This window comes from Corvus hawaiiensis, chromosome 1, assembly GCF_020740725.1.
Source record: "Corvus hawaiiensis isolate bCorHaw1 chromosome 1, bCorHaw1.pri.cur, whole genome shotgun sequence".
Taxonomy (NCBI): Eukaryota; Metazoa; Chordata; class Aves; order Passeriformes; family Corvidae; genus Corvus; species Corvus hawaiiensis.
Window position 1 is genome coordinate 30,599,232 of NC_063213.1, and position 15,940 is coordinate 30,615,171.

General features: G+C 36.3%; 1 protein-coding gene across 2 annotated transcripts in view; it reads left to right on the plus strand.

The window, feature by feature from the left end:
- LOC125323442 (programmed cell death 6 interacting protein) overlaps positions 1 to 15,323 on the plus strand; it is a 30,469-nt gene extending 15,146 nt beyond the window's left edge. Inside the window, exons 6-18 of one of the 2 annotated variants that reach the window (XM_048298400.1) lie at positions 331 to 431; positions 2,129 to 2,260; positions 3,086 to 3,308; positions 4,044 to 4,167; positions 4,828 to 5,005; positions 5,416 to 5,527; positions 6,302 to 6,471; positions 7,182 to 7,430; positions 8,751 to 8,885; positions 9,772 to 9,866; positions 11,191 to 11,323; positions 11,690 to 11,895; positions 12,733 to 15,323. In XM_048298400.1, coding sequence (XP_048154357.1) covers positions 331 to 431; positions 2,129 to 2,260; positions 3,086 to 3,308; positions 4,044 to 4,167; positions 4,828 to 5,005; positions 5,416 to 5,527; positions 6,302 to 6,471; positions 7,182 to 7,430; positions 8,751 to 8,885; positions 9,772 to 9,866; positions 11,191 to 11,323; positions 11,690 to 11,895; positions 12,733 to 12,901 — 2,027 coding nt within the window. In that variant the 3' untranslated portion in view covers positions 12,902 to 15,323. The remainder of the gene's footprint in view (positions 1 to 330; positions 432 to 2,128; positions 2,261 to 3,085; positions 3,309 to 4,043; positions 4,168 to 4,827; positions 5,006 to 5,415; positions 5,528 to 6,301; positions 6,472 to 7,181; positions 7,431 to 8,750; positions 8,886 to 9,771; positions 9,867 to 11,190; positions 11,324 to 11,689; positions 11,896 to 12,732) is intronic. The other variant, XM_048298409.1, reaches the window with a different exon arrangement.
- Positions 15,324 to 15,940: the final 617 nt, after the last annotated feature.

Sequence of the window (15,940 nt, forward strand, 5' to 3'; positions counted from 1 at the left end):
AGTTGTGAGTGGGATTGTTGTGGTTTTTATTGGCAGCTTGCCATTGGTTTGAGGTAAAGCATCACTCTTAATCCTGCATAAATGCTTGCATCTGCCAAAAGATTTCTTGTACAACTGACATAACCTTTGGTGTCATGATTGAAGTAGAAATTCTGGAAACTGCTGCTGGATGTCAAGAGGGAAGAATGGGATCCTACCTTTCAGCTGTGATGTAAAGCTGTACCCTTAAAATGCAGTTATTGCTGTTTGAAGATGAAGTAATCGCCTGTTCAGTTGTAAAAACAGATGATGATCTTAATTGTTCTTTGTTTTTTCTCCTGCTCCCCACAGATAAAATGAAAGATGGTATCATAGCCAAACTAGCAAATCAAGCTGCAGATTACTATGGTGATGCTTACAAGCAGTGCCAGTATAAAGATACTTTGCCCAAGGTTAGTAACTCATGGAAATAATGTGGGATTTGTTGTTATTGTGAATAACTGTTATTATTTACAGTGTACCTAATGAAATACATTTAAAATATATGTCCTCAAGAGAAGTTGGCATATTGCTGCTTTTAAGGAGAATGAACCTGTACTTTGAAAAACAGTGAAGAATCAAAGGGGCAGAAGAGTGTGGGTTTTTTTAATAAGTGAAATCTTATTACATGAAGTGCATTTATTTGTAATGCATTTCATTAAAGTGAACTTGAAATGTTTATGGTGTTACTTAGGGATGCATTCTTAGAACTTAATGCCTTACTAAATGTGTTTTCAAGCTAACACGTTCTATTTGGGCCTAATTGGCTTCTAGTTTCAGTGTTTTCATGTGAAATTTGCTCTCATGTTGAGTACAGCATGAGTACAGAGGTACTGTTCACTCACCTGTTAGTGAAAAACATGACTGGAAGTCAGCGTGTGTCTTCTGTCCTTCTGCCTGCCTTCTCTTGCGCTACCCCAAAACAATCCATGATACTTGTAAAATATCCCAATTTAATCTTGACTCTTCATTTGAAGGCTGTTGGTTTTGGAAGAGGTAGAAAGATCTTTCTCATGTTCCTTGAATGTTTCTTACGTAGGTGTTACGTTCATTATGATTTTTGACATGCAGTGAGATATAATAAAGCCATTGCTTTATCTTTTGTTGTTGTGTACCTTTCTAAGCTGTAGATCTGCTCCTTGTTCCATTTGCAAAGTAGTGTGTCAAGTGATTATTTGAAAGAACATAATAAGGTTTGCTGGTTGACACCAGCTCTGAGAACAGTTACATGTTTAGGAGTGTGACATCGAGGTTGATTGGATGCGTCGAACTGCAGTTGCAAGGCCTTCCAGACAGCTTTGTCTTCCAAATTTACCCTTTTTTTAAATTTTATTTTTTTATCTCTGGGGGAACAGCAAGTTTGCACAAATGTGAAGAAGCAGGTCTTTGTATACTGAGGTCTTTAAAACATCACTCTGGTTTTCCAGTGCTCCTTGATTTAAGAAATAAAACAGTAAGGCCAAATCCTTGATCTAAGACCATGTCTGTACTGTGTGCTGCAGCGTAATGTTTTCTTCATGTCTTGGTTGGTACTCCTGCAAAGATAAGTGCATTTATATCAAAAGGCTAAAAATGACTTTTAAGTTGCTTTCCATGTCAATAGTTACTGGTCTTCTTTCTTTGCTCATTTCTTTCATAATTGTAGTTACTTTCTTGATGGGCCTGTTGCCTGCTGTTTTAAGTGTAATTACTTCGTTTAATTATAAAACAATCAAACCACAAAAACCCTAGAAGACCTATCCTTCAACCCACCTCCATTTCTTAAGAACACTGTCTTGGCTTTGTCTTGGGGGTATTTGAGTGTGTTCTTGCGACTGTCCTTTCTAATACATGCATGCATTTCTAATCTTTGAAGTAAATGTTGTGACTTCATGGCTTGAATTTAAATCATAGTTCATCTAAAATAATTGGCACCAAGAATTTTGCAACAGCAGATTAAAAATAAGATTCAATCCATGCAAAGCCACATGGTCTCTGACGTTTACCTCTAATGTTTTAACCTATCTAAACTATTAATTGGGTGATTCTAATTTCCTTTTCTTCTTCCTTTTTCTTCCTGCATCCCATGTTGTCTGTGGTGGTTAATGTGGTTGGACTTTCCCCTGGTCAGTATTTTTATTTCCAGGAGGTGTTTCCTGTTCTGGCAGCAAAGCACTGCATTATGCAGGCCAATGCAGAATACCATCAATCTATCCTGGCAAAACAACAGAAGAAATTTGGTGAAGAAATTGGGAGGTTACAGGTGAGTAACTTTCTTCTCTGAAAAATGTGGAAAAACTCTTAATCCTGAAAAGCTGGGTTGGAGTTCTGAAATCCAAATAACTAAGAATGAAATGTATTCGGAAAATGCTGAGCGTGTTTATCACATGAATCAAATTATCAGCTGGAAAGATGAAAGGTACCTCTGTAACTTTTATAAAGATATATTTTAGTGATTTTTGGGCAATTTGATAGTGCTTGATATGTTAAATCTGTGTTTATGTTTGCATAGGCTTCATATCTCAGTACAGCTAATATGACAGATTTGTTACTAAATTTTCCTACATGATGTTGTTAAAAATCCCCCAAACATTAAAATTTGACCTGATCTATACCTAGTTCTTTTGCTGATATCCTGCTTTAAATCTGAGTAATTTTTAAAAATTGTGCACACATTTCTCTTTTAGTCTTTATAGTTTTTTCCCTCCTATATCTGGTTTCTAGAGGGACTCAGATACAGATGTTGTAATGAATAGTGTCATCTCATGTTTTAAGTACAGCAGAGAACAAAAAAGGCTAAAATGAACTACTTCCTTCAAGTCCCCATATCTTTTGGAAAAGAGATATGTGAAATGCTGCTTCAACTGATTGTGAAGATCCATGTACACTCTGTATCTATTGATATGCAGGAAAGTTGACAGACTATAAGATGATCGTGTTGACATCTTGAAAGTTACCATTATGCATTTATCGACTTTGTGCAGGATGAAGCTTGAAACTTCTTTTTGTATGCTCATCTGTTTTCTTCAGAATATATGAAAGGGAGAAAGAAAAGTTATTATTTTAACTGTATTTTAAATTTTTTTAGCATGCAGCAGATTTGGTCAAAACGGTGGCATCTCGCTATGATGAATATATAAATGTTAAAGATCTGGTTGACAAAATCAACCGTGCACTTGCAGCTGCCAAAAAAGACAATGACTTCATTTACCATGACCGGGTTCCTGACCTGAAAGATTTGGAGGCCATTGGAAAAGCCAGTCTTGTGAAGTCTACTCCTGTTGTTGTTCCACTCAGTCAGAAATTCACTGGTAAGCGAAGCGTGTGGAGTGCACAGGGCAATTGTTATCTTGTGAAACACATGGCTGACAAGGTTCATTTGTACCATGCAAAAATAAACATTTACTTTTTCCATTGTATTGCGTGTATAGCAGTGTTTTTGAAACTGCTGTTTTTCTTCTCCAGTTTCTTGTTGTTGTTCTTGATGATAAGTGTAATAAAGCACAGGTTGAAAATTCTTGCCTGAAATGTACAATTCTCTTAAAGATTTAAGATTTTCTCAGTAATTGTATTTTCTATATTAAACGAATCTTTTTAATTTCAGAAGGAACAGTTCTGTAGGGGACAGTACCAAGTTATACAATATGGACTAACCTAGTTGCTGGTCTCCCATAAAGTTGAAAAATTTTACTTTGTTGGCTGTACAGATGAGTTGTGAAAAAATTATTCTCTTACCTTTCTCATATTTTTCCTTTAAAGAAACAAAATTAGGAATGAAGCCTTAAGGCAAATCTGATTTTTAACCCTACAATTGGTTTAAATATATTGTCTTTTAAATTATTTCTAACTCAATTTCAGCCATAAAAACTGAAATCTAAAGGCCTTTAAAAATAGATTTTTGTTTTTAAGACATCTTGAGGAGGACAGTCACTTAAACTGTTTAGGTCAGTCTCTGTAGTACAACCTGTATAAAAAAGCTGTGAAGATGTTTGTGTGCTTTTACTTTCATAGTGCAACTTGTGTAATTTATACTACTTTAATTGCAGACCTGTTTGAGAAGATGGTTCCATTGCAAGTGCAGCAATCTGTGAGCGTTTATAACCAGAGGAAGGCAGATCTGGTAAACAGGTCAATAGCCCAGATGAGAGAAGCCACAAATCTGGCAAATGGGTAAATATGGCTTCTTGTTAAGTTTCTCAAGATGTGCACAGCCCGTAAGCCCTGGGTGCCTTGCAGCCTGCAGATATCCAGATTATAGCAGTGTTTTTTCATTACTGTATGGTAGGCTGGCAAACTGAAACCATAACAGGGAGATTTAGAACTACTTTTCTGTAGGTGTTAAAAATGAAAGCTTATTAAGAACAAGTAGTATTTATTTTTACTTCATCTTTACTCATTTTTTAGGAGTCCAACACTTGCTCAGAAAAGGTTCCAGCACCATTAATCTACAAGGATTTTCGTATTCCAATGGTCATTTAAAAAAAATAAATTGTTGTTTGAAATAACTAACTATAAAAAAATTATACCAATCTGAGAGATAACAATGTAACTTAAGGCAGTTGTTTCTCCTGTCTACCAGTCACTACCTAAAATGTTTGCCATGTTTTGTAAGTGCTAAAAGACTAGGATTTCTTTAGCTTTTTAGGAGCTTTGAAATACATTGTTAGTGAGGTGTACGCCAGGAATATATTTAGTGTTTTCAGTTTGAAATTTCAGTTCAGGCGTACATTGCACACCATTTCCATTTTAATTGACTGTGTGATTGTTTGTTTGGATAGAAGTGTTATTTTCAGGAAAAAAGTTGTTTATTTAACACGTTGACTTTTTCAGTGTGTTGGCTTCCCTCAACCTTCCTGCTGCTATCGAAGATGTATCTGGGGATACTGTTCCTCAGTCTATTTTGAACAAGTCTAAGTCTGTGATTGAACAGGGGGGAATTCAGACTATTGATCAGCTGATTAAAGATCTGCCTGAACTGCTGCAAAGGAACAAAGAAATTTTAGATGAAGTAAGCCCAAAACCCACTATACTAAAACAGTCTTTAAAAAATCTCCACTGGATGCTTCGCTTTAAATGGCAATAGAAAAAATGCACAATTATTCACATGCTTGTAACTTTAATAGCACTTTCAAAATACGCTATTAAAGTGTTCAGCCCATACAAAAACTGTGCTGTCACATGTGGATGTTTCCTTACAAATATTTTCTTTTTTAAAATTGTTGGTGGAGAGGGGGAAGCATTGGGAAAACATTCTAAAGAAATTTGGGTGATTTGTCCATTTCATGCCTGCTTTTTATTTGTCAAATTAAATTTATAAAGGATGTATAGGCAGTTTCTGTTTTCTACACCAACTGCCTATTTTGAAGCTACTTTATGTTTAAAACAGCTTATAATGCATGTAACATTTTACTCCTGCAGTCTCTGAGATTATTAGATGAAGAAGAAACTACAGACAATGACCTGCGAACAAAATTCAAGGAACGCTGGCAGAGAACACCATCCAATGAACTCTATAAGCCTTTGAGGGCAGGTAAAGTCCATGTTTCATGCTTTGGGTTCTAAAGGTGTCCATAGTGTAAATTAAAGTAGTTTTCAGTGCTCTGATATTATCTATAAATACACAAATTCAGTTTGAGGGAGGTTATGCCAAAATATCCTGGTTGTAGTCTGCACTGTTATTTGAAGCTGAGAGGATGTGACAGCAGGGAATTTGCTGCTGCTTTTGCACCCTTGGTGTGTACGTGAATGCTAAAGTTTCAGAAAGCAAATGGAGTGAAAAATGGCTACCCTCCTAAGGATCTGATTGCAGTTGCCTCTTAAATACTTCAGTGTATTTTTCTTTGTTGACATCTTTTTTTTTTTTTTACCATCAATGTGTTTTCTCTTTAATTTGGTGGTTTGTTTATTTTTTCCCCCAGCAGTTAGTCAAACTACTTAAGACCAGCACTATAGCATGTTTTCTGTGTGCATAAAATGTGTTGTTTTTTGGAACTAACAAGGGACCGATAACCACTGACTCAGTCTTGCAGAGTTACAGAGGTTTAAATCTGCAGAGTAGCTCAAACCAGTGTTCATTCATATGCCTTTGTATGCTTCACTGCAGAATTAATATAGGAGCCTAGTTTATGCACTATTTTAAACATAACGTAGAAGTTTAAGTTTTATATAAAAGTCTTATGTATTGTGCAGGCTCATAAAAATGTATGATGACTTGCTGAAATGCACAAAAACAGCTCAGGTGGAAGACTTGGATGAAACAAGCTTTGAAATTATATAAACTCCCTTTTTTTCCTCCTGCCCCCAGAGGGAGCCAATTACCATAATATTTTGAATAAAGCTATGCAAGCAGATGGGCAGGTGAAAGAGCGCTATCAGACTCACCGGGATACGATTGCACTTCTGTGTAAGCCAGAGGCAGAGCTCAACGCAGCCATTCCTTCTGCCAACCCAGCAAAAACATTACAGGGAAGTGAGGTAAAGCAGTGAAATCTGTCTCTATTTTGACTAGAAGTGCTAGTTGTCTAACAAAGTAAACTTATGTGAATTGGTGTGGAAGCTGATCCTTAGCTGCTGGTGTTTCTGTCCCAATTCATACAAGATGTAAGTAGCATTTGGAAAGAAGTTGCCTTTATGTTTAAAATCTTTTTGAGTATAGTTTGTTACATTTAATGTGAACAAAGTCAATCACCATGGACAGCAAGACTGACTATTATAAAAGGAGCAATCTTTGAATATTTTTATTATTTAGGGAAGTGAGTGGGTTCTTGGGACAAAATAAGATGTGGCTCAGTATTTTAAAGTATTAGGCAATTACACCAATTTGCTTTCCAAGAAGTTAATGGCTCATCTACAGAAATACTATTATTTTTCTCATAGAAATTATTTGAAGTCAGTGGTTTTTGCTGCCATTTTAGAATATCCTATTGGAAGGTATCTGATCAGCTTAAAAAAACCCAAACATTTTGCAGTAATTCAGTCTTATTAGCAAAAGCAAACCTGTAGAATATAATATAGATTGAGAAATGCTTGAAGATCTTTCTTTGGTCAGATTTTGTCCAGGTTTCTCACTCATACAGAAATGTCAGCATCAGTGAGGAGTGCAAGATGGAAACAAGTTATTAATAAATTATACTTTCCTAATAGTTCCTCTAAACCTGCTGACTTAGGACATTTATGTTGCCTAGGTTGTTAATGTCTTAAGAACTTTGCTGGCCAATCTGGATGAAGTTAAGAAGGAGAGAGAACAACTGGAAAGTGACCTGAAATCTGTAAATTTTGACATGACAAGCAAATTCCTGACTGCACTTGCACAGGATGGTGCTATAAATGAGGAGGCTATCTCTGTGACTGAGTTGGACAGAATTTATGGAAGTTACACACAGAAAGTGCAGGAGTCCCTAAAAAAGCAGGAAGAACTTCTCAAAAACATTCAGGTACAACACTTTGCATGTTTTCCTTTCTCTTAAACTGAGAGGAATGATACTTCCACCTCTATAGTGCTTTAGAAGTCTCACTTTGCTTTCTAGTCTATTTTGCTTGTTATTCTGTCATATGTCAGTTGATATTCCTTTATTCCTTGATCACTGAAAAATACAGAGATGTCTTTGTGTTCACTGGAAAGAAATGTGAATGTTTAGCAGATTCTCCCACAGCTCCAGTGTACTTTCTCTTGGACCTTTTCTTGGCACAATTCTGCAGATGGTTTTGTCCTTGAAAGAAGCTTAAGTGGTGTGTTAAGAAGGTTTTGGGTTTGTTTTGTTTTTTTCCCCTCATTCCATTTTAATTCTTTTTGGGATGGCAGGAGACCTGCCCTTACTGTCTACTAGAAGACATTTTGGGTCTCTGAAGTACAGCTTGGTTTATTCCTAATTGCTCTTTACAATGTGCTTGGCTTCCAGCATGTGCAAAGCTCATTGAAGTAAATCTTAATAGAATTTCCCAAACTTTATTTATAAATTCAGTCTTAATTTGTCAGAGGCAGGTACCTGAAACATCTGACAGAAGAGGAAGTCTTAGTGCTTGGAGAAAAGACAATAGCAGCTTGAGTAATGGTGGAGACTTTTTCCAGTAGGGAAAAAAAAATTTCTTAAATGACCATATACACCATGTTTAGCAAGGATTTTATATTAGGATATTTTTTCAGCACAAGATAGTTAAAAAATCTTGATGGTTATTGCTTTAATGTTTGAATGTCCTGGAGTTCAAGTTTGTTGGCTTCTGGCAGTTGAAACAGTCTTTTTAAGTTTGCTTTTTTATTTTCCTGAAAGAAATGACATGTAAATAAATAAGTGATCCTTCTGTAAGTTTTCCTCTTCCTTGTCCTTTTAATAGCTTGCCAATGTCAACCAAATTTGAAGTAATGCTTCTCAAAAATACTGACTTTCAGTAAGATTTTATGAATATCAATGGAAGTTAGTACAGGAGAGAGCCTAATTAGTATAGCCTTGGAAAGACAGTCTGCAGGATGAGCTTGAGAATTATTAAAAGGCAGCCCACCACAGAACAGGTAATTAACTGGTGATACCTACTGCCAGTGAGTTAACATATGTACAGTTCTGAAATATACATTATAATGGTCACTGCACTTGGCAGATAGCAAGTATGAAAGTCCAGTGTGGATGGGAGATGAGGAAAAGCAGGTATTGGGAAAAACAGAAGCAGTGAATAAGAGGAAAAAGGAAACGAAACGTACAGAATCTTACATGGAGCTAGCTTGCATTATTTGCACTGTTCATTTGTTCTCTTCTTTTAAGAATGCACATCAGGATTTTTCAAAGATGAAACAATCAAACAACGAATCTAATTTAAGAGAAGAAGTCTTGAAGAACTTAGCTGTAGCAAATGACAACTTTGTGGAACTTGTAGCCAATTTAAAAGAAGGCACAAAGGTATGGTAATGTTTAAGGGATTGAAAGGACTTTTTTTATTTATACAATGAGATGTGAATCAAAAATCATAATAAACTTTGCAGACATGGTAGCTGACAGGTGCATTTTTGAAGATTTTACTACGGAAGCGAGGACAGCAAGTTGCTTGAATTTTGATTGTTTCAAGAGCTGTGAAATGCTTCTTTGTTCCTGTCTGAAATGTAAGCTTTTCTGAGCAACAGGATAAGTTGTTAATTACAGCTGAGTAAATGATGCTGAGGCACCCAGATGAGTCATTTTATCTGAGAAATTCTTTCATCTGTTCTCCCGTGGTATTTAATCACCTTATAAAATTGGTGTTTTAAATGTTGTTACTGCATACATGAGAAATAAGGAGAGCTGTATTTAGGTTGCTTTTTTTGATCTGGGCTTCTGGAAGGTGAATTGCAGCTTCTGTATGAAATATTTTTTGCTGGTTTATTGATAGCTCATTAGAGGGAAAAAACCCAACCTCTGAGATAGCTGTACAAATGGAATGTGTGGAACTGAGAGCAATAAAATTAAAATAAGAATAAACAATCATGCTTTAAAAAATAAATAGTTCATCTCCAGCAGTGATCTAGTTTTGCTCTGGTTTTAATACATTTTTTTAGTTATCCTAAACTATTTTTATATTTACACACACAAACCCCCATAAAAGTCTATGCTATTACAGGGATGGGCAAAAACAGCTGACTAATTTTGGTTTTGAAAAGCATAGTAGAATGTATTAGCAAACTTTATTGGAATGGCAGGTTCTGGGCAGTGTAATAATACGCCTATAACTGGATCAATATGTAAGAAGTATGCTAGCATGGAGTCTGAAAGTATTGACTGAGCATATTCTGTTTTTATTTTTCTTTACTAGTTTTACAATGAGCTGACAGAACTCCTGCTGAAATTCCAGAACAAGTGCAGTGACATTGTCTTTGCTCGCAAGACTGAAAGAGATGAACTGCTCAAGTAAGATTTCAATGTTTTGTTTAAGCATTGCAGAAACGTTAAAGTATTTACCAGAAATTTGTCTTTGGAGACATGTTTATTATGGTACTTGATAAAATGAGAAAAGAAGAATAGGTGTGCTAAGCCTATCACCTCTTTGCTTTAATCCTAGTCCTACTCTCCTCTCCCCTAGGAAAGTAATAGGAGAAATAAGTGGAAAAATCTACTTTGAAGTCTGCTCTACTGTTCCTATGTGCAGTTCAGCACAAATCTGTTTCATGTTATGATTTCACTCTCTGTTCTTTTTGGCATGCATTTGTTAGTTATTTTATTTTATTCTTTCTTTTGAGGAACTTCTAATTTCTGCACCCTGCTCCTGCTGTCAACTTAGTTTGAGAAATTAGATGAATGCTTCATCATATGATTGTCTTCCATGTGTTCAGTGTGATGGGGGAAAAGTATCAGTATTCTGTTTCTGCTCTGTAGGCTGCTCTAGTCTCATACTTTATCATTGCTTAGATATGTGGGTTACTTACAATGCTGGAGAGAGAAGCAGATTTTGTCCAAACTTCATATGAGGAAGAGTGTTTGATGTTGTCATTGTCCCCCACATGAGATCAGACCTAGTATAGTATGTTTCCAGTGTGGTTTTTAGGCTCTTAAGAGGAAAGCATAATTGAAATGGTTTGCCTTTTAATCTCTGTTCTTTAGCAAAACACAGAGCCTTTTAAAAGGACTAGTTGTTACTGAAATTTTGGTTAATGAAACTGCAGTTGTTCTGTATACTTGCCATGTTGCAACTGGGATGCTCCGCCCTCAATTTTTACCTCTCCTAACTTGATCCTTTGTAGAGTTGTTCTTTTTCATTTGGCCATTGTGCTTGTAAACAAATTCTGAGTTACAACCCCTTCTGCCTTTATTTGGCTTCCTGTATTCATTCAATTTGGGAGCTGCTAGGCTGCCTAACCAAGGCAGAGGTCTGAATATCTCACATCTCTACTATGTTAATGTTCAGTGTTAAGGCTGTAGGGTTAGTGTTGATAGAACATTCTGCTGAGTCTTGCTCTGCTCTTTTGCTGTTTTGGCTACTGTTGTGATCTATACCCAGTACTGAGTTAGAACATAAAGACATTATTAGAAAATAAATGTAACAGTTAATCAGTGAGTTGGCATGGGAATGGTTTCTGTGGAAGTGATTTGAGCTCCAAATTAAGTTTGAGCTATCTCAGTGATCATGCTTTAAATATTAGACTTCCTCTGTTGCATCTTTTTGGCTTAGCTTGCTGCAGTATGTAACAAACAATTCTTAAACTAAGCTGCATGTTTGCTTTTTTGTTTTCAATAGGGATTTGCAGCAAAGCATTGCTAGGGAGCCCAGTGCTCCCTCCATTCCACTGCCTACATATCAGACCACTCCAGCAGCAGGAAGTAAGCCAGCGGCATCTCCGACTCCCACTCCAGCCCCAAGAACCATGGTGGTAAATACATGCTACAGAATTAGTGGGTTGAAAATACCGAGTCCATACTTGAGAACTCTAAGCTGATCTGTAATTTGTGTATATCACTCCTTAATATGCTGGTGTAGTTGGAAATGCATTGAAGTGAAATAGAGGGCAAAATCTTAAGGCTTTGCAGAGAGGTATGTTATTTACTATTCATGTTCATGATTTATAGACTTGAAATTAAAAGTTTACTGCCTTCTAGATGCTTTGCATCATCTGTATAGACTAAATATAGAATGTCTGGTTAAAATGAAAATAAAAATCTGTTAATCATATAACCACAGCTTTTGATTCCAAGACTTCCATAAAGAAGCTCCAGCTAAATTCACTTTCTCTTGTTAGGGGACTAAACCACAGCCACCAGCACGGCCACCACCCCCAGTGATTTCTGCAGCAAGCAGTTCCTCTTCTGCATTAGCACCCTCTGGAACAGCTGCAGCACCTGCTGCTGCTCCAGCTCCTACTCCAGGAGCCAGTGCACCTGCAGCAGGCACTGCACCTTCGCAGGCACAGGGACCACCTTACCCCACTTATCCCCCTTACCCAGGGTAAGTTATGGGAGCACTTAAGCAGATTTTTGTTATCCTGTTGCTTAAAAGCACTTTTTTTTGTGTGTGATGTTTTAACATTAGTTATTGTTACAGTTGAAGATGTGTTTACTGTTTGAGGCAAGGGATTTTTTTGTTTGTTAGTTTTTTGGTTTGTTGGGGTTTTTTTTGTTTGGTTTGGGTTTTTTTGGTTTTTTGTTAGTTTTAGTCATGTAACTCTTGTAGGAATCATTTGCTTGTACCTTTTGTGGGAAGGTTCATTTTAGGTGTTTAGTTTATCTCCTTTAAAGGAGAAGGAAAATAGGACTGCATTTCCTTAACTATGGTTTGTTGATTATTGCCAACACTTGCATAATCATTTGGTGGTGTTTATCTCAAAAGTGTTGGCATATCTCGTTTTTCAAACCTTTAGCACGATACTAAGATGATGAAAAATACAGAGAAAATTCCAGTTGAGTAGTGTGCTTTCTTCTGATGCTTTTTTCTGTCTTCCTGGTGTTATCACAAGGAATTGAAGGCAGCTGTGCTCTCCTTTGTCAGCAAATATTGAAATATGCACAATGTTATTAAATGTTTGAGAATCAATTTAGATCAGTTCTAGTTCCAGCAAGTTGCCTTTAGTCCACCTTCTGTCTGCATTTCTGTTCCACACATTGTAATAGTTTTCATATCTGCTCCTTGAAAGTAACCACACTTCCTGCTGCACTCAAAGCAAAATGGAAGGAAAGCATTTGTGGAGATTGCATGTCTTTTTGTATTTATTAATGAGTTGTTTTTGCAAATTAACATCATCTGTGTTTTTCAACTCAGTTATGCTTTTTTTCCGCCCCCCCACAGGTATTGCCAGATGCCAATGCCAATGGGCTATAATCCATACATGTATGGTCAGTATAATCTGCCATATGCACCCTCACCTGTGTATCAAAATCCTGGACAACCACCATATCCGCCACCTCAACAACCTGGATACCCTTTTCCTCAACAGCCTTATTACCATCAGCAATAATGTCTCTGCAAAGAAGCTCTGCTTGTTAAAATTTGGGAGAAATTGGCAATAAGTGTACTAAAACTTCTAGCTTCGGTTAGTGTACCATACTGAACTGTATGCAGCTATAACTCCTGTCCCTTGTTAACTGCTCCAAAATGTCTAGATCAGTTTTTATTACACTAAACTCTTTGCAAGATCTACCGCTCTGGTTTAGACCATAGACTAATACCAGAATTCGAGCCTAATTCAGTGGTCTGAAGCTGTACACTACATTTTGGTTAGACCAAAATATTTGTTTGCAAAAATCCTGTAAGTAACAAATAGGTTCAGATGAGAAAAACAAAGCAGTGTGTGCACTGGGTGTGATACATTCTACAGAACCATATAGCATTTTCTTCTACACTCCATTGGTTTGTATTTTTTTTAGTTTAGTTAAAATATGCTATTTTGTCTAATAATCAAGGCCTTGTAAATCATCAGTAAAAAGAAATAAATTACTTAAGAATGGTTTAAACACTTGGCATTCTCATTACCATAAAAATGTGTTTTCTGTGTCTGTAGATTGCTTCATTTGTTCCTTGACTTTCATAATACGAAGAAGTTCTCAAGAGTTTAGCCTTACAAGTGAATTTCCACCTCTTTTCCTTGATTCTGTATTTTTGTGACAGAATCTATATTTAACCATTTAAGTGTTGGTAGATGAAATCTTACAGGTAGAGTTTTCCTATGACTTTGAAGTGTATTGGACTGAAATACATTTATTACATTTTTAAAGAATGGTTACTGTCACCTGCGGGATACTGTGTGAAAGAAGGGAGGTCAGGGTCCTCTTACAGGACCAGTGAATAGTTGTTCTAACTTGTGTTTTCCAAAGAAATGTTGATGGGAAATGTGTTATGGCTCAAAATAGGGCAACTATTGATTGCTGGAGCTTTGCAGTTTATGTTTTTTAAATGATTGCTTTTTTTCCCTTGAAAAAACTGATGTATTTATTCCCTCAGGGAGCTTGTTATCAGTGGAAAAACTTTTTGGGGGGGGGGGGGAGGAGAAAATCTTGTAAATTAAAGCACATTGAATGTTTACTTTTGGATCCATCATCTCAAGGGATAAATAACCTTGCACTGCATTTTACATAAGGTAGTGAAGAATCTAAGTTTGGGGTTAATGGCTTCTACCAAATATTTGCTAACCATTTTTCAGCCTTTTTTTTTCCCTAACAGGCTTGTCTTATGAGGGACTCTTCTTTCATTTAGCCCTTGATAAGAATTACTTGGTTCTGTGGGACAATTAATTTTCTGAATGCTTCATACAAGATGTTCTGGCCTTACAGAATAACTATCACAGTACCTGTGTTATTAAAAGTTGCTCCTTTGTTTTTCTATTAAAGTGCCTGATTAAGATATCGAGGTATATTTTAGTGTAGGTGTTTAGAGGTGCCAGTTATTGTAGCATCTGGGTGGAAACCTCACTGGATCATGAATACTCTTCCTCATAAAGAAAGCAGCATTCATATTCATATGAGCTCCTTTCTTTCTGTCTCAAGTTCCTCTTGCTGTGTGATCATTCCTATTACTGTGTGAAGACTCCTTGTCTTTAGTACTCGCTAACCCCTGCAGAAAATGTGGATCAAAAGGTAGAAATAAGCATCTCTTATAGAACTTATTGAGTACCTAATTCTAAACAAATTTATTAATCTGTAGAAGCTCAGTGATGTGGGGAACACAATGGAGTAAGGGAATACAGCACTATAGATGAAACTGCTGCACAAAGACAGGTGCTTTGCATTTCTTAATAAACATTGCTGAATGGGGTGGCATAAGAACTTCTCCATTTTTTTTTTTCCCCTGACGAGAATACATGAGGTGAGCGAGGACAATGAGAAAAAGCTAGGAAGATAACTGTTTGGAAACAGCAATCAGAACCTGATTTTATTCTAACTGGAAAAACAGTCGTTTTCCACTAATTTCACTGTGTCAATGTGAGCAAGTGCAAGTCTAATGCAACCTTTTAAATTCTAAATTTTTATTATGCCATGGGCTGTAGGTTTTTCAGTTCACACATTAGATGCATTTGAGCTGTTGTGTAAGTTTGTTCCTAGTGCCTCAATTGATAAAACTTATTTTCATGCTGTATAAAAAAAGTCATCTGGTTCAGCATAAAGATTCTTATAACTGAAACTTCCTTTCTAAATTTCATAGATCTGGAATTGCTGTCAAAACATTTTTTCCAGTTGTGTTTTTGCTTGCTTTAGTCTATTATTTGAATATGTGTAGAAATCTATGCATTATGTTCAGTTTTTCTCCTTTTTTTTCCTAAAGAGAACAGAAAAATCCAGAGATATGTTATGTATTTGCTTTTAAGCATGCAGTTGTCATGACTTTGGTTGAAATGTTACCTTGTTCTTCTATAGTTTATTAAAAAAATCAGTTAGAAAACCTGATTTCATGGTGTTTCTCTCGAGTCCTTTGGGTTCAGACAAATGTTATTTTGGAAAGGATGGAAACAAGTTATGGGCCCCCAAGAATGTTTGTGCTGTGGTGAAGGTGTATCAGCTGCAGCTGCTCTGTAATAACCGCCTCATCCAGATCCTGGTAGTGTTTATTTCCAAAGCTGTTTGAGTGTATTTCCCTCTGTTTATATGAGGAGGAAATGATGAAGGTTGTGCCTTCAGAATCTTGGATTCTATGTTTGTTTTTGTGAAGACTCCCAGCAGTGTGGATATTCAAGCATGGGTAGCAAGAAAAGGGGTTGTAGGGGCACCTAGTAACAGCAGATAAACAGTCTCCATGGGCACTCAAGAACTAATTATATATATATATATATATATATATGTATATATATATTTTTTTTTTTTTTTTTAGAGAAAGGCCATATAATACCATGCTTGTTTCAATTGCTGTGTGAAGGGAAAAGTTTACAATCATGTCCTTTCAGAGACTTTGAAGTCAAGCATTTATTTCATCTTGCATAAAAGCTTTCAGTGCAATTAGTGAGAAGAGCAAGTCTTAGGAAGCAAGCTAATTGCAGATCATCAGTGAAATACCAAACTCTTCCAGG